Below are 21,897 nucleotides of genomic sequence, written 5' to 3' on the forward strand. Positions count from 1 at the left end.
CACTGCTGAGGCTTTATGCTGGAGTGAGTCTACAGCGTCTGCACAGTTGACAGAGCAAGTGTTTGAAAGTTTGGACTCACTTAACTGAACTGATCTCTGGTGAATTTTCATGCAAATTATGAAAAACAACAGTTGTTTCTCTCTGAAACTTTATAAACCACAAATCTAGGACTCTTTAGCCTAAAGCAGTGCAGCATGTTTGACCTACAGCTAATGCTACGTTGTTAGCATTACTGTGAGAGTGCCCTCAGTGCAGCATGAAAGCCTCGTAATGCTCCAGATGGAAAACCACAAAATTCAGGTACCTGGGCGTGTTGCTTTTCAATAACTGTTGTTAGCTAACTTTGGTCCAAATCAAACAGACCAATCCATAAATCTAATTAAGTCTAAGAAATTGCATTTGTGTAATTTCCAGGAAAAATATTTTATTGCACTTTATTCATTCAATGCAAGCCACAATTGCCTGAAAATGAAGATAAAATCCTTTAAGAAGATATGAAATACCAAACTTAAAGGAGCTGTGAGGACTATCAGGAAAAGCTTGTGTTTTTCCAGGATAAGGACTCTGTTTCCCATGATCACTTGCATTCACTGTCATGAGGATGTGACTCTTACCAAGGCCGTGTGTTTGTTTTAGAGATCAGGAGTGTATGGAGGTGACATCTTCTTTTAAACACTATGTTTCTTTGTTCAAGACAACTTCTTACCTGATGCATAGTGACAAGGTAATGTATTTATTTGTAGTTTGGCAGCCCTATTTTAATAATAATAATAATAATAATAAATTTCATTTGTAAAGCACTTTGTATTCAACAAATCTCAAAGTGCTACAAAGCAACAGATAAAACGATAGGATATAAGATTTAAAATTAAAAGGGGGAGCCTTTAGCTAAGTATAAGCTTTTCTAAATCGATAAGTCTTTAGGTCTTAAAAGCGTCTATAGTCTGTGGGGCCCTCAGGTGGTCAGGCAGGGTGTTCCACAGCCGCGGCAGAGAAGGCCTGATCACCCATGATGCAGAGCTTTGTTCTGAGGAGGTTTTTGTTCCCAGAACGGAGGGAGCATGAAGAGGTCTGAGGGACAGGAGTTCCTGGAGGTACTGGGGGGCATGACCATAGATGCATTGATGGGTGAGGAGGGAGACTCTGTATTCAATTCTAAGTGGGACGGAGAGCCAGTGGAGAGTTTTCAGAATGGGGGTGATGTGTTCGTATTTGTGGACCCTCAGTAAGATTCTGGCAGCTCTGTTTTGGATGTACCATAATCTCTGGATGCTTTTACTGGAGATCCCAATGAGGAGTGCATTACAGTAATCAAGCCTGGAGGAGATAAACGCATCTGCCAGGGTGAGTGTTCGACGGAGTTTGTATTTTCTTTAATGTGACAACAATTAAACTTTGTACACTCAGTTTGTACCATAGTTTAGTAGCCAGCTATATTTAGCTTCTTACTCACAGCCCGGTGCTTTGAGCTGTGTCTGTTGTGTGTAATGTTAGTAAATCCTGGTTATGTCCTGCCAGTCATCTACCAATCAGAGCTAACGTAACCTCACTCTTCATTTTATTGATAGACTCTCAAGTTTGAACAGACCACTGCAGAATAACTGCTGACTGTAGGTTGGAATCAACATTAGCACAAACAGCTTAGCCTTTAGCTTGTGCTCTATCACTCTTCTGTTTATCTTTCTTCTGCTCTTCTTTTTCTGTCTGACAGTTAGGCTCCAGTGTCCACCATCACTACAAAATTAATCACAGAAATCATTTTCAGAAGAGAAAAACACAGATCTCTCTTCTCACTACTTAACTTTGCTGGAAGTCTTGGTGTTGTCATGGGGAGTTTAATGCACCAGCTAAGAAGTAGCATTTAGAATAATCTACATTGGTGCTGATAACCTCAATTTAAGTGGTGGATTATGATCAGAAGTGAGACTTTTTCAAGATCACTTAGGGAGTCCTCGCAGGGATTTCAAGGATTTGGTTGATTTTAATGACAGAAAACGGTGGCCATTGCAGCGAGCATGACTTTGTTCACAAATGTCTTTAACCCTTTATCAGGCAAAGAAACTTTATGTGGTAACTTCTACACACACTACAAAATGAAAAATCCAAAATAACTCTCTAGGATTGGATTTTGTATCTCAAATCATTTTAATTGTGGCCCTTACAAGGGCTACATATATTTTTTTTATTTATTTTAAGAAATGTATAAAAAAAAAGTCTGGCTAACTTGATTTGGTTTTGAGTTTTTCTTTTGTTGCAAAGTCAGTTTTGTGGTGTTGACTTTTTGACAACTGTCATGTCTTCATTTTTGCACCAAGTAGTGAAATGCAGTAGCAGTAAGTGTATTGATGTGGTTATCAATAAGAGGTGAATGGGTGTTACCAGCTGATATCTCAATCTTTCATGACAAGATTCCTCCTCTTTTTCTCTTTAGATCTTTGGATGAAATATCTTCTTCACATGTCAAACCAATGAGAGTCTACATTTCCAGTCGTGTATATCTCTTTTTGCCTCACTGTACCAGGATCATTTTCTGGGCTTTAAAGCAGAGCAAGTTGTGTATGCAGAGAGCAAAACATAAACTGGATCCAAACGTGTAGAGACCAAATTGAAAAGTTGTCTTTCTACCTCGCTGATGTGGCAATGATCCCAAAACACCCCGCTACGCTGTTTCATCACCGTTATACACCTTTTCAGCAGAAAACTTGCAAATTTCCCTCCAGGCAGAAAATGAATGTGACCCTGGTAGAGCAGATAGCAGTGGGCGAGCCCTGAACACGGCGTTACTCGTCAGGCCACACACAGCTCACTCTGTCAGCTCTGGGAGGAGTGGCAGGTCCTCGCTGGAGATAATTAAGGCATTAATCAGTTGTCAGACCCCTCAACGGCATCCATCCATCAGACAGACCCTTAAGCCCCCAAGCTGAATGTTAATAAGTTGAGGGATGCAACCAGAAGGTGGATAAACTCCTTTTTCACACTGCATAGAAACATCGGTTTATTCGGCAGGATCCGGTTTGGCAGCGAGTGAAAGAAAGTGAACTCACATGGTCTGTTCAGGCAGATGCACCGAAGCTCTGGACTTCACTTTAAAAGAATACAACACATGCTGTCCTGCAGCTGGTACACATGTAAAACATGAGGCTCTTTAGAGCAGATTATGTGTTTTACATCAGGTTCTTTCGTGCGAGATGATTAAGAGGGAGCATTTTTCAAAAAGGACAAAACTTTTGAGAACATGTGCTGAAGATCTGCATTTGAACTGAGTTTATAATCATGATCCTGTGTCTTAACATGCTGAATCACAATCAGGAGGAATCTCTTAATGTGAGACATGAATGGAAGTAAGAACAGGCAGACACAGAACAAAAGTCACTGCAGCAAAAGCTGATCAGAGGCTGGGCTACAAAGCTACTGCTATTCTAAACCAGTCTGCTGGTGGTGCTCAGATATCAGTCCCCTGAACACTACACGTTTAAACTGCCCATTTAGTCCTGGCTAATTCAATGAGCCGTGACTGAGTAAAAGTCAAAAAGGTGCTCTCGCAAGTTGAGCTTGATAATGGTAAGCCCAGGATATTCTAAATAATAAATGTGCTCAAAATTTTCCTGGACTCAGAAAGACAGATGGAGAGCACTTAACGACTTTCTGCACTGTGAGTGAAAATTTCACTGCGCATTACGCTAATGGAGTTGTGCTTTCTCTCTGACTCTCTCTGGCTCTGTACACAGATGTTTGCAGTTGAATGTAATTATGGTCATTTATTTCCATCGTGGCCAACGAACCAGCATCGGCGGTGCAGTTTAACCATTTGCATTACAACAAGAACCGCGTGTTCGTCTAAACGAGCGAGATCATCTCAGGAGGCATGGACTCCTCCCTCCTCTCACCCTGTGACCCTCCTGGTGTTTAAAAACCCCCAGATTAGGAAACAGATAGCTTTAAGGTGCGGAGGTGTTGTATGACATGAGGATGGTGGTCATCTTAAGAGCTGAAAGATCTGATAGCAGCGCTGCAGACACAGAGCACAGAGGGGAGGTTGTGAACTGACAGGTTGCAGAGTCAGATTGTAAAGTCTGAGGCAGGAAAGAAAAGGAAGAGGTTGCAGATGTTAAAGATATTGCAGAGGAATGTGGAGCATCTCGATAATGAAGAGGAAGAAGAAGAGGAGGAGGTTGCAGTGGGTTAAGAGGCTGGAGGGTTTCAGACGGGGACTGAAGTGGTTTTGCATGTAGGATGAAGAGGTTTCTGATAGTGAAGAGGTTTAAGCAGTAAAAGTGCAGCTTGTATATCCTCCTGTTAAGGCTGAAACATAACTCCTTTGACACTTCTCAGATTGCTGGTTTAATCACTGAGTGCTAAACACAAGGATTAAAGCCATGAAAGTGAAGCTGCTGCTTAAAGCGGGACAGTTCTGTGGTTTTTAGTTCAGTCATGTCTTACTCCAGACAGTCTGCAGCTAAAGAGTCCACTCTGACCAGTTTATGTCTCTGACTGACAGGAAGAAGTTAGAAACAATGTGCTTGTTGCATCTTGAATTGAGTCCAAACAGGTGAGGACTCAGACAGACACAGCAGTCTTTAAACACCTGGTCCACTGGAAAAGAAAACAGAGCAAAGCCTCCGCTAAAGCTTACACAAGAAGATTCAACTTTGGCAGCCTTTAGAGACCATCTGCAACATGGGGACACGTCACTTTGATCAGACAAACTCCCCGACAGTGGCTGTATTTTTTTTAAATATCTATCATGATGGTAGGAGTCACCTGACTTAAAACATAAATATCTACTAATTTATTTAAAATAAGGTTCATAATAAACCTTATCCATATGGTGCCTTAAACAGATGTTTACAAAGTGCTCTGATGGACAAAGCAAACACTGAAACTCTGAAAGATCAGTCAGGCCTGAGAGTCATCCAGCACAAAGTAAAAAACACATGTTAAAAAAAAAAGGCGACCATCATATAATTAAAATAGAAGAAATTAAAAAAAGAAATGAAAGCAGTAAAGCAAACCAAAAACATTAAGAAGAGACAAAGAATAAAAGAGACAAAAAGTTATAAATCCAAAAGCACATAAAAATTAAAATGGATAAAATGAGCTGGAAAAGTTGGAAGAGAAAGAAAGAAAGAAAGAAAGAAAGAAAGAAAGAAAGAAAGAAAGAAAGAAAGAAAGAAAGAAAGAAAGAAAGAAAGAGAAAAAAACGTGCAAGAATATATATATATATATATATATATATATATATATATATATATATATATATATATATATATATATATATATATATTTAAATAAAAGTTAGATATAGATATAGATGTACATGTAGTCATAATTTTAGATATGGATATAGATATAGATACGGATAATGATAAAGACGGATATTGCTATCAGATGGATTGATTTTCAGGAGTTAATAGAAAATCTGGAATAGTCATTGAAATAAATTCAAAAAGGTGGAAACTTCATGAAATTAAGTTTGAAAAATTGATTTCTCTCATAATTATTTTAAATTAGTCGTTGCTTCTGCAATCCTTATTAACTCAGGGAGTTCTGTCAAAGATTTAAGGCCTCGTCAGAAAAAAATCTCATTTACAGTCTTTATTGACACAGTTTGCAGGATGGCTTGTGAAAGGTCAGCTTTTCTACTGCTCTGAATCAGAGAGGGAGGAAGAGGAGGGAGGCCAGTGCAGGGCAAAGGGAGGCCAGCGAGGAACCAGTCACTGCATTTGGACTAGCTATAGTAGAAAGAATGATACTCAGAATGTGTGTCAGGAACTAACAGTAGTCTGGTTATACTGGATTAAACTGGAATAAATGAAACAGATTCATTCAATGACTCCCTTATTCCTCACTCAGGTGTGACTTTTAAAGTGGACTGAGACAGCTTCTTATCAGGCTGATGAGTGACATGGAAAAAATGAATAAATATACATAAGCTCCTGTTCATTAGAGGTACCAGGAACTGTTAGTTCCAGGAACTAAATGGTTCCTCTGACCCATTGTTGTCATTGTTTCCACAGTGTCAAACTGAAGCTGTGTGGTTATTTGTTTTGAACACTGCAGAAGTCCAAAGAATTGAAGTTGTTCTCTTCTCTTGTTTGTTTTTGTGAGGGGGACAGTTTTGAATTTCTGCATCACACTGAAAACAGACTGGGACTCCTTAAATATGTTATTTTGACTCATAAACTCCAGTCTGGGTTTCATCTACTTTACTAAAATGTTGGAATCTGGGAGTTTAGAAATAATCCTAAGAACAATGGGAGAATAATGTGTTTCTTTTGAACTGGATCACAACAGATGGATTTGTTTCATATCGATTAACTGTATTTTATTTTAAGGACACCATTTACCTGACTTTATGATTAAAACCTAATGAAGGTGACAAAACTCTAAACTGCCCATAGATGTTTAAGAATACCTAAACTGAACTCTCTGTGAAGTTACTCTCATCAAAGCTCTCCATCAGCGTCAGACAATCAGTCATACTTCAAACTTCTTTTTCATTTAACCAGGTCAGCCTAAAGCACACTTTCTGTTTTCCACCAAACTCAGAGATAAAGCTTCATTTTCCTCTGGTCTAATAAAAACAGCATGCTGTGGTCTCACTTGTGTCTGGAGATGAAAGCTTTTTCACATTCACACTTTGGGTTAAACAAACAAGTTGATGGTTCACCTCTCTCTTACTGTTCAGTTACATTAAACAAGATAACACATGTCGACAATAACGATCACCTCGTCCAATCTTCACAGAAACACAATCTCACCTCAAGATAGTCAGCTGCCCTTACGTTGAACTTTCATTTCAAAGAAAAACATGAAACTTTTCTCTCTTTTTCTTCTCTGTACTTTTCTCAGAGCAGAAAAAATAAAGACCTGCTTCAAAAGAAGTCTAACATTACAAGACAGCGGCAGCTTCAGACAATCAGCCAGGCTGTGACAGACATGAATGTGAGAAAATAAAATGTTTGGTCATTAAAAATGTGGATTTGCCGACACTTTCACAAATGGCTCTGCCCACTGTATGTTTTGGCTAACGCTGATGTGCCCTGACAATTACTGCAACCAAGTAAAGTCGGTGATCTAGGAGGGTTGGTTGATAATTAGTGACTGACACATGAAACTTTAGCACAAGCAGGAGCCTGTCTGAACTTTTTAAATTAGTCTGGTCCCACTGAGATGCTGAGTGAGAAACAGTGGTGAAGAATATGTGTTCATCTCTAACTCCCTGGGTTCTAGTCCTAGAGTCAGGGACTAGGTCAGGGACTTCTTCATTACTTGTGACTTAACTTGGACTTCTCAACAATGACTTGGACTTGAACCTGTGCTTTGATGCCGTAGGATGCAAAAGCTAAAGTTATTTTCAAAGATTGATCTTTTTTTGAAAAAAAAAAAAAAAAAAAAAAAAAGTTGTTATAAGTTTCAGATCATAAATTGGGTGTAGAGTAAGGTTGCAAAGGGGTGGTACATTTCCAGTCAATTTGAGCAATGTTTCCTGAAAATTTCCACTGGAAAATTTAAGAGTTTTGTTGCCTTCCACTAGAATTAATTTTTCTGAAAATCCTGGGCAGTTCTGGATTTTTTATTTTCTTTATTGTATTTTTTTTTTTTTTGTATCAACTTGACCTAAGAATGTTGCATTGGACATGTTTCCCTACAAGTCTGCTTATAATAAACAGAAGTAAACAATATTCATACTCATTTAAACACAGCCAGGTAAATGCAGTTAAATAAAAATTCCCCAAATTTCACGTTAATTTACTTTAACATCCAAAAAGAGATCAAGGTATTTTTGAGTCGATAAGACACCCACAGAGATCCCATCAATATAATAATAATAAATAATTAAAATGAGAAATCCACTTGGACTGGACTTAGACTCAGGTCAGGTTTTTTTTATGGTGCCACGATTTGGACCTGAACACTGAGGTCTTCATACTTAGCTGGGTTTCAAAGCTTGGTGGCTAGACTACAATGCTGCTGTCTCCACTTATCATATCTACGTTAAGACTTCCAGATCAGGTACGCTAAAAAAAAAACAAAAAAAAAAACAGAGACCCTCAAACCTGGCTGTCTTCGACTAACTCTTTGTGAAAATATTTCACAACATTAAATACAAGAAAAACTGAGCTGACACCTGCAGTGTTAAATCTTATGTTTAAAAATAACAGGATAAAAGATGTTATTAACAGTAATAAGTAAAAACTGGAGTTAGAGCAGCCAGCAGAACTCACTCAGATGTTTTTCTTAATTTACATAAATATTACATTTTGTTTAAGAATTGTATCAAGAAATGTTTGTGTGCAACGGCAGACATACTGCAAAATGCTCAAAACTCATAGGTTTGCTTGTTTTATAAGACACCTGACAAGTCAAGAAGGGTGTCTTATTTTAAAATATTACAAGCCAAGAATAAGGCTTAAATCAATAGCTCTAAATCTTTCTTTGGCAGATTTTTTTTTTTTTTTCTTTTTTTTTTTTTTTACTTGTTTTAAACCATTGGGACCTTATTTTGGCTCCTACTGTTTTACAATAACATATTCCTTGACTTTTCAGGGAAGTTGCTTATAATTATATTAATTATAATTATAATATTATTATAATTATAACAAAAATAATTATAATAATTATAATTATAAGTTATTAAAGACGTTTTGACTTAAGATGAGACATAAGCGCATGCATAGGTTTGAGTCTTTAAGTGCAGTTTGACTCATTTTCTATCAAATGATGTCCCTATTTTTGGCTTTTTAAATCCATAATAAGATTTATATTTTGACTCTTTCGGTCGTTTTGGCTCCTGTCATGTATAATGAGATGCTCTGTATACATAGTAGTGAGATAAATACATAATTAGACTTGAGTTGTGTGCATGTGTTTATGATTTATAATCCTAAAATTTTAAAACAACACAAAAAGTGGCAACATATGAATCTTTTGCTTTTAATTCTTTAAGGGCTGGTTAAGTCATAAATGAAAACCTTTTCTAGCACAGACCCAGCTGTTTTTATGTAATGATAACTTGAACATTGCTCCTCCAAAAAGGCCTAGGAGCCAATCATGGCTCAGGATGCATAAGGAACTAATACCATGAGTAAGTTGTTAATCTTTTAGTGATGATTTCAGAATGCAACACCCAGCAATGAGCACAATGTGATTATGAGACAGACAGAATGCCATAAAGATGTTATGTCTTTGACAAAATGGTAGAAAGTTGTTGTAATGTTCCTTTAAAACCAAGGTTGGTATGCCATGTGAGAGTTTTCTGTCTTTTTGTTTTCTGTCCATCAAAATACTTTAAAAATGTTTTTTTTTTTTAATGTGTATATCAGTTTGGTTTAGCTGTGAATGATTTAAACGTTTGTTTTCACTTGTCAAAAACTTCCTACAAACCCCCAGACACAAGTCACTGAACATAATGTACAATGAAAATGAACAAATTAAATGATAATGCATGACAAAAGTTAAAAATAAAAACACCCAAATGTGTGACATTAAAGTGCCATTTCCCTTCTGTCTCTTCTTTTTGGGCTCTACCCTCTCAGATGGTTAATGTCCGCTTCAACAGTGATGCCCAAATAAGAACCAGTCCAGGACATGTCAAGAAGCAATGATGAGAAAATCATACACTTTAACAAAGAACAACAGAGAAACATTTTAGTGCATTAGCCATCAAGCTTAAACTCTATCTGGTGTTAAATGGTTATGGTCCTTACAAGCACATCGCTGTTTGTCTTGAAGACAAGCCTGGGCGTGTCCTGAGTAAAGCTGTGCTGGGGTAATTTCCCACCGAGGCCATCGTCGTCTCTCGCCTGGGGGGAGAAATAATGGCTGCGCTTTACGAATGGACAAAATAAACAGGTGAACAGAGGCAACAAGGAAAACTCAGAAATGGAAAACAACACAGAGAAAGATGAACAGAGGTGGTGAGTGTAAAATGGGTGAACAGTCATTGGTTTGTGGACAAACCAATCAATAGGCTCCTCTTAAACAAAGCTGGGTGTGTAAAGTGAGTGTTCATGCATGTGTATGGGCAGGAGTCTATCAAACACTTAGACATTCAAAGTGCTCTGAACAACCAAAACAAAGTCAGACATCAAGTTATTCAAGATCAGAAATAAGAGTTTAGATCTAAAATAAAAATCACTTCAGGTCATATCACGAGACAAATCTGTAAGGAAGTTAATACATGGAGGGTTTGTCAGGGTGTCTCTGAGTTTAGGTTCATGTCACCAGCTGGTGGTAGCACAAAACACTCCCACACAGGTAATTAAACCACCACCATCAACATCTTTAAGCTAGTGCTAAGTTTAAAGGTGTCTTTCTTTCTTGACTTTTGTTAAGCACACGGCTGAGATGTAACCCTGTATTACTCAGCCTCTGGGGGGCGCACTACCTCGTCTAAAATGACACACAAAGAATCAAAGGATATGTTGGGATGCACCTAACGCACCCTCCACAGTCTGGGAAAAGTAGGACACATTTGTCAGCTGCATTTGAAGACGCCTCCAAAATGGGCCAGCCTTTGACCCGATCTGTTTTCAAACAGCTCCTCTCCAAGGATACAGACCCTGGAGTGTGACAGTTTTCGAGGCCCCACATACCCTCACTGGTCTTTATCCTTACTCTTAGAGCTAAGGCGTCTTTTCTGGTTTATAGTCTTTTGCTGGCACGACCACTTTCAGATCTTAAATTAATTTGAAACCTGTGACAATGATCTCGGTAATCTCAAAGAAGCTTGTGTGAACAAACGTGACCTCAGAGGGTCACGAACACAGAGGAGGATCAAAACCATCAGCTGGCTGATCCAGGTCTGCTCGTCCAGCCATTATCAAGGAAACAAACTGTCTGTTCTAATAGTTAAAAAATGGATTAGTGGTATACATGAGTCTTAAATGCATTAATGCACCAACAGAGCATTAGATTTAAAGGGGGTAGACAGCAGGGTTGTCCCACCTATTAGGCCGTTTTGAAAGATGGTGGATATCGTGCTTATGCATTACTGTTTGAGACCAAATACGCAAAAAGAAACAGCTGTTCAGTCTATGTTCTTCTAATGAAATTTCCATTTCTTCCACAGAAAACGTTGTTATTCTTGTGTGACATTGTGACCACTTGCCATCTTTATCACTGTTTACCTTTGCATCATTTGAGTTTGTTGGATAAGGGTTTTCCAGAAAGTATCCCCCACATTTGACGTTCTGCACCTGCCTCGCTTTCATGGTTCAATTAGTTAACTGTCCAATCATTTGCAGTCGTGCATGCAGGCAATGCTAAAGCCAAATGGGTCGTTCCATAACAGTATGTTAGGACTAATGGTTTGGTTTGTGTAATGACTGGACGTGCATATAGGCCCTGCTGTTTGTTTTGTTTGAGCAAGGAAACAAATAATTCTACAAACTGCACTATGATATCACACTGCTCTCAGGAGTGGATGTGTTCATTGGGGCATTTTTGTTAGTGAGCTGTAAAAAAGCATTCAATATTGAATCTGAATCAGCCCAACCCAGAACCGTGAATATCAGACTCGGGTTAGTAAGGGATGGCAAGTTTCTGGTGTATTTCAGGATTGTGTCAAGATAGCTTGGGAATACTGGAAATTTGCAGGCTTTAGTCGCCGTTGTCTCAAATACATTTTTCTAAAAAAGTTCCTGGGAAATTTTGCCCCAGATTTCTCTTTCCTTGTTATCAACTTGAATGAGGTTTTCAAAAATGATCTTGGCCAGGACGGTGGTGTGGCCTAGTGATCTAGGTTGCACACCCCATGAGGCAAAGCCATCTAGTGGACAGCCTGGGTCTGAGTCCAGGTTGTGGCAACTTTCCCCTATGTCATTTCCCACTCTCACCATGTTTCCTACTCCATCGAGTTTACTGTCCTCTCTGATTTAAAGAATAAAAGCCTGAAAAATAACACACAAGAAAAACTTTAAAAAGATCGGTAACACTTTACTTTAGAGGTCCACAAATTTCATCGCACTTAGGTAATAATCAGATTAAGTGTTTTCTTATTTCTTTGAAATAAGAAAATGAGAATTTGGTAAAATTAGCACATAACTTCTGTCCAGATTCTGTTTTGCTGTGCGCCTGTACTCACAGTGTTTATCACAATCAGGTAAGGCCAATTTACAACCCCACTCTTAGTGACTATCACATCTGAAGCCTTCAGTTGTATCATGTAAAACATTATAGGCCTAATCATAAAAGTTTATCATTTTTCACATAATCTTAATTGTGCAAATCAACAAACTGGGTACTAAAGAACTTGGTGAAATTAAATAACATACAGCTAACTATGAACTGCTTATTGGGAAATTGAATTATTCACTTAACATTTCAAAGGTAATTATCAGATGAAACAATTAACCTAACTTCTGTTTTCAAGAACTAAGCAGATATTTATCACCTGCTTCTCTGGAAACAGCAGAAACGTTGGGATACTAAAAAAAATTATGGTGGGTTGTGATTTAATTTCAAATAAATTATTTGCCAGTTGTCACCTTTTTACCTTGCAATTTGGAATAAATTTCAAAGAAACTGGAAAAAACAGTAACCTACTAATTGTGACTTGCAACAAAAAATTTGGACATTATTTTAAAGAAGTTATTTGCTAATTTCAAAGAAATAAGAAAAAACTTTGTGTAATTATTACCTAAGTGTGATGCAATTTGCAGACCTCTAAAGTAGAGTGTTGCCAAAAGATCTTTGTTAAAACAACATGAATGAATGTTTTCAGCTGTGTATCATGAATCACATGTGCAAACAATTCCAAGCACATTTGATCATCAGTCACTGCTTCACTAACCTACAGTGTTTCCACTGAGTCCGCGTTTCTAGATATGGAGTCCAGACGTCTTGTCAAATTAAGTTTTGGTGATCATACTGAGGTAAATATATTTCATAGTATTGTTTAAACTTTCAGCAATGGGCACACTAAAGCTAAACTTACATATGCTTATCAAAATGTGTCTAATTCTAAGAGGTTAGCCATGACAAATAGTTATTCCAATAATCATGACAGACTCAGTTGGGAAAAATTCCCCAAAATTGCCTTAAAAATTAATTTATGTCATTTGAAAATATTGCATTAGACATGTTTACAGGCATGTCTGTTTATCACACACCAAAATGTTGGATATTTATACATGTATATGACCGGGTAAATGCAGTTCATAGAAATTCCACCAAAAAATCCTGTTGATTTCCATTAATTTCCACAAATTCCCATGGAAGGTTTCCAACTTGAATTTTTGCAACCCTATATCAGACTTCTTGTTCACCAAGAATCAAATGAGGCTACGCCCTCCAAACCACTGTGGGTTGGCAAATAGAGCCTTAAATCAGGTCATAAACTGGAGTCAGAGCTGTTTTTTCTAAGGTCTTTGTTTTGATGCTCCAGGTTCCTGACATCCTTAATGTCACATTACTGCAGCAACATGAATCCTGTGTTTGACTGCAGACATTAAATCCCTGCATACTGAGCCTTTCCAAACCATGCAGAGCTGTTTTATATCTGTTAATAAGAACCTCATAAAATAAGCTACAACACCGTGCTCATTTATGTTATCAGATAGTTATATAACTGTGATTTCTCATTGTACAATAGAAAATAATTGAAACGTTTATTCCAGATGGATGAAGAGCTCCCTTCTCCTGCCCTCTTTGACTCATTCATTATGCACAGTGAGGCAAACTGAAGGAGTCAGGGCTCTTTTAGCAGGTGTGGGCTAATTTGTGACAGGAGGAGCTGTGGAGGAGCCTTGTCAGGCGCTGTGCCAAATTACTGCATTGTATTTCATTTAATTAAATGTACTTTTATACAATATAGAGCTTAGTGTGTGGGAGATTTAAGCTCAATTATACGTGTTGGCCGTGCTGTTTTTCAGCCCTCAGACTGACACTTCACACTGAGCTGATGTCGTTAACAGGTGAGCTGCTGGCCAGAGCTGCTCTCTGTGATCTCCTGTTTCTTCAGTCGCTCTCTACAACCTCAGATTGTTAGGAGGAACCAGGCCTCTAGTCTGCAAGAGCAGCTACAGAGCATATTTAACATTTTTGGTCCAGAGACTGATTGAGTTTGCCTCAGCTTCCATCTGCTTCCCTCACCTCCAGGTAGGGTGTCCAGTTCCAAACCTGGATTGAATCAAATACTGTTGCTACGTGAAAGGATGCAGCGTCAGACTCTGACCAAAGATGATGTTTAACACTGACATTTTACAGCGCAGCAGCAGATTTCTAACTGGAGGTTGGAGGAAACAGAGCCTCAGATTAGGAGGTCATAGATATTCAGACGCTGTCTGCGCGCTAAATGAACAGTAGGTGTACACTGACCCATTTCAGCACACACACACTCACACATATACACCACGTGTGCTCAGCAGGGGCACGGACACACGGACACACACCGACACACAGGTACGAAGCATTCACACGAATCCAGGCAGGCGTTTAAGGACACACACACATATGCGCACACACACACAAAGATGCACCATTGTGCTATTATTCTGTCTCCAGTTTGTGCTGTGACCCTCTGGCCCGGCGCCAGTTCATTTGCATATTGTACTAATGAGGTGTTGGCACTGTGAACGAGAAGTGAGGCGCACACAGGGAGCCACACACACACACACATACACTAACACACGAAGGAGACTGTAATGATAGATAGATAGATAGATAGATAGATAGATAGATAGATAGATAGATAGATAGATAGATAGATAGATAGATAGTTTTCTGTTTTAAGGTGGTTTTCCTCTCCTCGGCTCCTTCATGCCAGCAGACTGCAGCTGCCACCCAGCTGAAGTTCCTTGTGAGAGCGACAGTGCAGGACACCGGCCACCCAGCTCCCCTTTGGCGTCTCCACCGTCCTGAGGGGACGTCACACCAGCTGCCACCGCGCTAGCATCCATCTGGGCACAGATACATGTCCAGGTGTGTGTGCCCGTCACCTGCCAACAGAGCCGCGCTTCCCAAAGCAAAGACGCTCTCAGGCAGGCTTTCAAAATCCAAAGACAAACACAGACGAGCGCGGCGCAGCTCATCCCAAATCCTGAAATGAAGGTGCAGTCTGCACATGTGACAGGCGAGGAAAACACGCTCCTCCAAAAAGTCTCTATTGTTCATGTTTTTCAGAAGCTTTCCAAATATCATTTTCTTTGTGTTTGCCATGCTTACACACACATACAGAGGAAGATTCAAAGATTACTGAGGCTGTGATCTTTGCACGTGATTTTCACAAATATGCACACACAAAAATGAAGATCAAAGCATGGTTCAGTCGAGGGAGCAGCATCTTTTTACCCTTTATGTGAAAATTGGATACACAACGAGTTCTTTTTTGTAATTTGAAGACCTGTTAAAAAATTTCATAAATGTACATTTTGCACTTTTGGATCTTAAAAAGGCTATAAGTGCAGTTTCAAAATGCTAAAAGAAAAAAATGAGAGTGAGACAAAAAAATTGAAGTTAAATAGTCTGATCAGGTGTTATGTAAAAAAACAACAAAAAAATACCTTGTTCAAAAAAAAAATAGTCTGATCAGAAGTTTAAGACCGCAGCCTTTACAAGACAAAATCTGCTCAAAAATGTGGATTCTGTGTGATTTTCCTGTCAGGTTTTCTCTCTGTCATGACCTCCTGATGACAAAGGTTTAAAATCTTTCTCTCTGTAAACATGGTCGGATTCTTGAGCAGCATCAGCAAGACCTTTCACAACACGCCGTCACTGCTGAGGATGGATGCAGTAAAACTGACATTTTGGATTTCTTCAAAGATCCTGAGGGTTATGGAGCAAAAAAGTCAAGAGGTAGGCCCCAAAAAAGACACAGGATGATCCTTGAGCCAGGTTAAGGTCGTTACAGGAGCTGACTGCAGCCCAATAACCATTAGACGCCATCTGAGAGAGAAGAGCTTTAAGAACTAAACACGTCTTCAAAGACCTCGTCTCCTTCAACGCCACAAACTCGCCGTTTGGACTTTTTCAGAGAGCAGCAAACATGGGACACTGAAAGGTGAAGAAAGTTTGATTCTCTGAGGAGAAAAAACTGAACCTTGACGTCCTGATGGCTTCAACGTTACTGACATGACCAGGAGATCCCACTGGAGATGTTTTCACGGCGGCACAGTGGAGGGGGCGCCGTCATGATCTGGGGCTTTTTCCTTCAATGGACCAGTGGAGCTTCAGGTTGGTCAGGGGCGTCAAACGGCGGCTGGCTCTGTGGAGATGTTGCAGGGGGCCTCCTTCATGACTGAGGGCCCTGGTCTGTGTGGGGATGACTGGGTTTCTGGACTTCTTCCAGAGGAATCAGCTCACTCTTTGGACCATCCTGATGTTCCCCTGATCTAAATCACTCTGACAACATTTGGGGATGGATGGAGAGGGACGTTTACAGAAATGTCAACATGTCTCCACCAGGGGGCAAAAACACAGTGGATCATTGCTACACGCCATTCAAGGAGGGCTAGATAGCAACTGCCCTGCCTCCATTCAGTAAATCAGTCCATCTGCCTTTTACCAAGGTACAAGCAGAGAACGACTAGGACATATTCCAATCTAGCTCAGGTAACGTAGACCAGTTTACAGAAGTTGGGGCAGACTACATAGCAACCAGTGGCGTGGCGTGGAGATTTTTTTTGAGGAAGCCAAGTGAGACAAAGCCTGTTATCTGTATTTTTTTAGGGAGTGGGGTACATAAAAGGCTATGTTGCAGTTTGTATCGCTATTTCATGTAACGGACCTGTTAGAGTGCCCAGAGAGCGCTCGTTTTACTTACTTTGAACACCGACACACACCCTTTGGCTCTCCCACCCTCACTCACTCATTCACACACGTACATTGTCCTCTTGACTTAGCTTAAACATCGTATTAATTAATTCAACCGCCCACTTAAACACACAACCGGCCGCTGCATGCACACTGCTAATGTGCTAACCTCCCTGATTTCATTCAGTGGCTCGAGGATGACGATACTGTGGTTTGATTGGTTTGAGGCCAAAGACAGGGTGGCTTCCCTTGGCACAGTCTTGGTCAATCACAGATGAGCAGTGTCATGAACACGGCCTCATCTGATTGGTTAATCATTCTTGTTTTTTTTCACCAAGGGACGCCAACTCAGCTTGGCTTCCTTGCGGACAACAGCGTGCAGTATCGTATTTTCACCACGCATTTGCCACAGAACATTTACGAGGGCGCTGTTTTACACATTGTAAAATGCTCAATAACTAGAGGAGAGAAATAAGGAGGAGATGGCGGTGACAAAACACAGAAGAAGTATCGAAACTGTTAAAAAAGAATATTTTCATTAAATCACAGCTACAGTCTAAAAAAAGAGAGGAAGCATGGCTTCCCTTGGCCTCCGGGAGAAAACGCCACTGATAGCAACACTTGTAGATGATGCTGTTCCCATGGTGTCTGTCTGGTCTTTCCTGAACCAGAAGAAGCCATGGGTGGATAAATCTGTCTGCTTCAACACGTCACTTCCTTCTGGCAGGACAGAGGATTACAAAGAGATGTCTCACAAGCTTCTTTTTGCATTTTGAAACTCTACTTAGATCATTTTTAAGAACCAACAGTGCGAAATGTAAATTCTTTTTTTTTTCAACAGATCTTAAAATTTTGATCAGTGTGTATTTATTGCCGTTGCTCATCTCCACGTTTAGTTTTTACTGCAGTAGTAAAGATGCAGCCGGGCTCTATCTTACTTAACACTTTTAAAGGGATGGAGCAAATGTTCTAAATATAATTCACTCTTAAATAACATCCTGGCACATGGATCGAGAATTTAAAATGTGCATGGAGTTGCGAGGAGTATACCCTGGCTTTAAGTGATCATCACACCATACCTGAGATGTGCAGCAAGAGCCTGCAGATCCAAAATGAAGAGCATGTGAGGGTCTGGTTTATCGCACCTACATGTTTAAGAATAGAGACGACGACGGCGGCATCTGAGTTCATGTGCGTGTCTCCACTTTTACAATCTTTACGCCTAGTTAGCTGGAGTTACTTTGTCTTTATCTGAGCTGAATGGCTGGCAGCTATGAGATAATCACCTTCCTCTCTGTGCCCTGAAGCTGTGTCAGGCAGGCCTCAAGGCTTCCACCAGTGAGCCTGAGCTGCAGTATGCAGACACACCGCACACTTCATCACGCACACAACCTTTCCTCAAGAAGCAGCAACAGTCAATCGGTTTATAGCACACACAGACACACACACACAGACGCACAGCGAGACACACACGTACACGCCCAGACACCCTCTCCTCCCTTCTTCATTTTGGAGTGTGTGAGTGTGTGTGTGTGTGTGTGTGTGTGTGCGCTCGACGGCTGACGGAGATGCGAGGGAAATTGTGGAGCAGGGAGGCAACCAAGGGGCGGTACACAGAGGAGACGGGTTTTTGTGTGGTGTGTGTGCCTGAGTGTGTGTGTGTGTGTGTGTGTGTGTGTGTTTGAGGTGATGTGACATTTCTGGGCTGACATGAAGCGGCACTCTGCCCCCTCGCGCCTGAAGGGAGCTCCCGGGGAAAGACACTGATGGAGGTCTGGAGTCCCTGGGGGAGAGTTTCATGGTGTGAACAAAAAGCTCTGTGCTGCGGCAGAACAGACCTGTAAAATACAAGCTGTCTCCTCTCCGCCTGCGTAATGACGCTTTATTTTTTGGGAATGGATGTGTTCATTCGTGTGAAGTCTGAAGATATTTAAAGTTAATTATACCCTGCACTCCAGGTGATAAACAGAATTATGTTCACTTTTCCACTAAAGTATGAAAGTTGGTGTCCTGGATTGTTCTTTACATAATCATTATTTATTTTATTCTATATAACAAAGGTTATATAAATATATTTAGTACTAATCTGTCTCTAGTCTGGATTAACCACCTGAAGTTTACAGCGTTCAGGTCTCAGAGACACAGAGCCACTGGTTAATCAGGAATGTCCCAGTCTGATGGGGATGAAACCAGTCACCATCTTTCTGTGAACCCCTGCAACACCCTGCAGCTCCACAAAGCTTGACACCAACCTGACCGTGTTGTCATAACTCTTCAGCAGGAACTTGTGATTCTGTCATGTGGGAAGATAAAAATGTCTGTGACATCTGCCAAATGGTTCTGCTCTGCAAAGAGTTCAAGGCCAAGATCTGAAAGTCTACCAGCTCCACGCTTTTATGAATAAATGAACATGTCACCACAGATTAGCACCCACAACCTGGAGGACTAGGATTACTATGACAGTGTGATCCTGAAACATTTTGGGGGGTTTTGGTTTTTGGTTTTAATTCTGTATGACCAAACCTGATTTATTTTATCATAGAAGATAAGTAAAAGTAACTATTTTCTTCTGGATGCTTCTCGGCCTTATCACAGGAGGTGGACGGGGCGATGGCAGTTCAGCCCCAGCACAAGCCCATCCCTTTTTATTCAGAGGGGACGCTTTACTGGGTATCATCAAGAAATTAAGACCTCAGAATATTTTCTGTCTTTCAGACTAAAAGACAAAAAACACAATGGGCTCTAATTTTGTGGCGCAGCACAGGGGGCGCAAGCCTGGCGCACCCTGTGCAGTGTTAATTTCGTGCGGCGCACCACGTTGTGCTACCAGTTTGACAATTTGGTAGACCGTCTGCGCAGAGATGGGTGTGACTGCGCGCCAGGGGAGAGGTGTCGGCAGATTTATGTTGGCGCAGTGACAATTTTGTGCCAAAAACAGTGCAGAAAGTGCGCTGAAAGCTCGCCAGCTCCAACCTGGTCTATTCTTGGCGCAAAGCGGAGCGCACCCTCCGCAGCTGTAATTTGGTGACAGGCGCACATGTGCGCACATGTCATCAAAGCCTCAGAGGCAGGTTTCCAGAGTGTCAGGTACATTTAAATGCAGTAAACAATCACAGCAATCACTATTTAATGTAACTGTCTGAACCAGCAGATACATTTATTTCTATATTAACTGTCCCGTCACATCTGATGTCAGATTAAAGCCGTTTGTCATAATGGAAAGTTAACCTGACGGCAGCTGGAAGTTTGATGCACATCTTACAATTAAACAATAAACAGCCTTAACATCTGATACTGAGTATATATCTGGTTCTCTCATTTCATTTAATTCAAAGAAAAGAGGGAGAGAAAAGACGAAGAAAAAAGAGACAAAATAAATGTTTGTCACTCAGGATTTACCCGTGATTTCCCATATTTCTCTGTTTTAGTCTTTATTTTTAACGTGATCTAAAAAGATGGAGTACATTATTGTAAGGAGGATGAGGTGGAGACACTGGGAGAGTATACAGTATATCACCAAAGGTTCTGCTATTTGGCGATGACAAACCAGGAGTGCAGGTGGATCAAAAGTATTCTGAATGGATAAGCCAGCTGTGTAACTGCCTCTTAATTTTGTACTCCTATTAATGACAAAGGAACAGATTAAATCTGTCCCGGGAGCTGGCCCACACGGTGACGTGCTTCATGTCCTCCGATGCGCCCTGCTGTCCATTCTCCTGCTGCAGGGAGAGTGGCTCTGACCATCACCGCTACTGGGTCTTTCCAGCACACTTTCCGCAATGTCTGGGATCACTCAGACCAATCAGACGCCGCGCCTCGGCCGCAGCGCATTTAAAGGCGAGGAGAGGCGCTCACTCGATTGGTGAAGACAGCGCTCGGCTGTGTTAAACCCACTCATGGCTTTTCTCCTCCCTCTCTGCCATTCGCGCGGAGGGAGGCGTGGACGTGTTCCTCTGCGCCTCTCTGCGCCTTGAGTGCGCCTCTCTTAGCACTGCAGGAAACTCGCAAAGTGCGCCGGTCACACCCTGTCCACGCGGCGAAGGCTGGCACAGGGCAGGTGCGCCTGCACTTGCGCCTGGTCTGTGAAATTAGAGCCCATAATCTAACAGGGCTACACGGTTTACCGCTAAAGATCCCGATCCTGTTTCTAAAGGCGGATGATTTTGAAGCATTTACTTTGAGGGCTGTATTGTTAACAAATGCGCCCCTGAACACAGCACCATCGCCACCTTCTCCTTCAATCAGTGGTAAAGCGTTGTTTCAACTTATGAACCTGCTGCTGTTTTAAAGTGAAGAAAAAGTGAGTGCTACTCACTCGATTGACAAAGGATGAAATATAAATACCGAACACCGGTTCCTGTTAATAACCGACTAGAAATGTTTCTTCATCAAAATCCATCATTATTGACATCATTAGCCTGTATACTTAATGATTCCGTTGTCAAGTCTTTACATCACATTAGCTATCTTAGCTTGGCATATTGATAACAGTTTCTGGAGAAAACTCTGATTCAGGATTTTATGCTTAAAGTTTTACTAAAGAACTGAACAAACAAAGAGATGATCATTACTCTCTCACACCACATTCCTTATTAATACATTCAACAGTTTATACACCTCTTAATGTACTAAAAACAATCTAGAAAACGTAATGCTAGCTTAATGCTAATATATATGAGAAATTTTATTGATATGCTAGCGGTTAGCATAATTGGATATGAAATTGGTTTTAAAATAGAATTTCAACTTCATTCATTCATTTTCTGAACCACTTATCCTGTTCAGGGTCAGGGGTCATTGGACGAGAGACGGGGTACACCCTGGACTGGTCACCAGCCAATCACAGGGCTGACACAGAGACAGACAACCATTCACACACACTTACACCTACAGACAACTAGAGTGACCAATTAACCTGGTGTGCATGTTTTTGGACTGTGGGAGGAAGCCGGAGAACCTGGGAAGGACATGCAAACTCCACACAGAAAGGCCCACAGGCTAAGCTGGGAATCAAACCAGTGACCTTCTTGCTGTGAGGCTGCAGCGCTAATCGTTGCGCCACTGTGCAGCCCCAGAATTTCAACTTTCATGACAAAAACGTATCACAGTTAGTTTTTGTGAGGATTGCCGAAAACTTAATG

At 40.6% G+C, this 21,897-nt stretch overlaps 1 protein-coding gene across 3 annotated transcripts in view; it reads right to left on the reverse strand.

Moving 5' to 3' along the window:
• Positions 1-21,897, reverse strand: part of sobpa (sine oculis binding protein homolog (Drosophila) a) — a 75,997-nt gene that overhangs the window by 12,716 nt on the left and 41,384 nt on the right. The window contains exon 6 of one of the 3 annotated variants that reach the window (XM_074692415.1): positions 9,712-9,807. The exons of the other annotated variants lie outside the window; for them this stretch is intronic. Within the exon in view, the coding sequence (XP_074548516.1) occupies positions 9,712-9,807 (96 nt within the window). The remainder of the gene's footprint in view (positions 1-9,711; positions 9,808-21,897) is intronic. 3 annotated transcript variants of the gene reach the window in all.

This window comes from Halichoeres trimaculatus, unplaced genomic scaffold (assembly GCF_033239565.1).
Source record: "Halichoeres trimaculatus isolate MK-OKI-2021-1 unplaced genomic scaffold, fHalTri1.1 fHalTri1_scaffold_17, whole genome shotgun sequence".
NCBI classification, from domain to species: domain Eukaryota; kingdom Metazoa; phylum Chordata; class Actinopteri; order Labriformes; family Labridae; genus Halichoeres; species Halichoeres trimaculatus.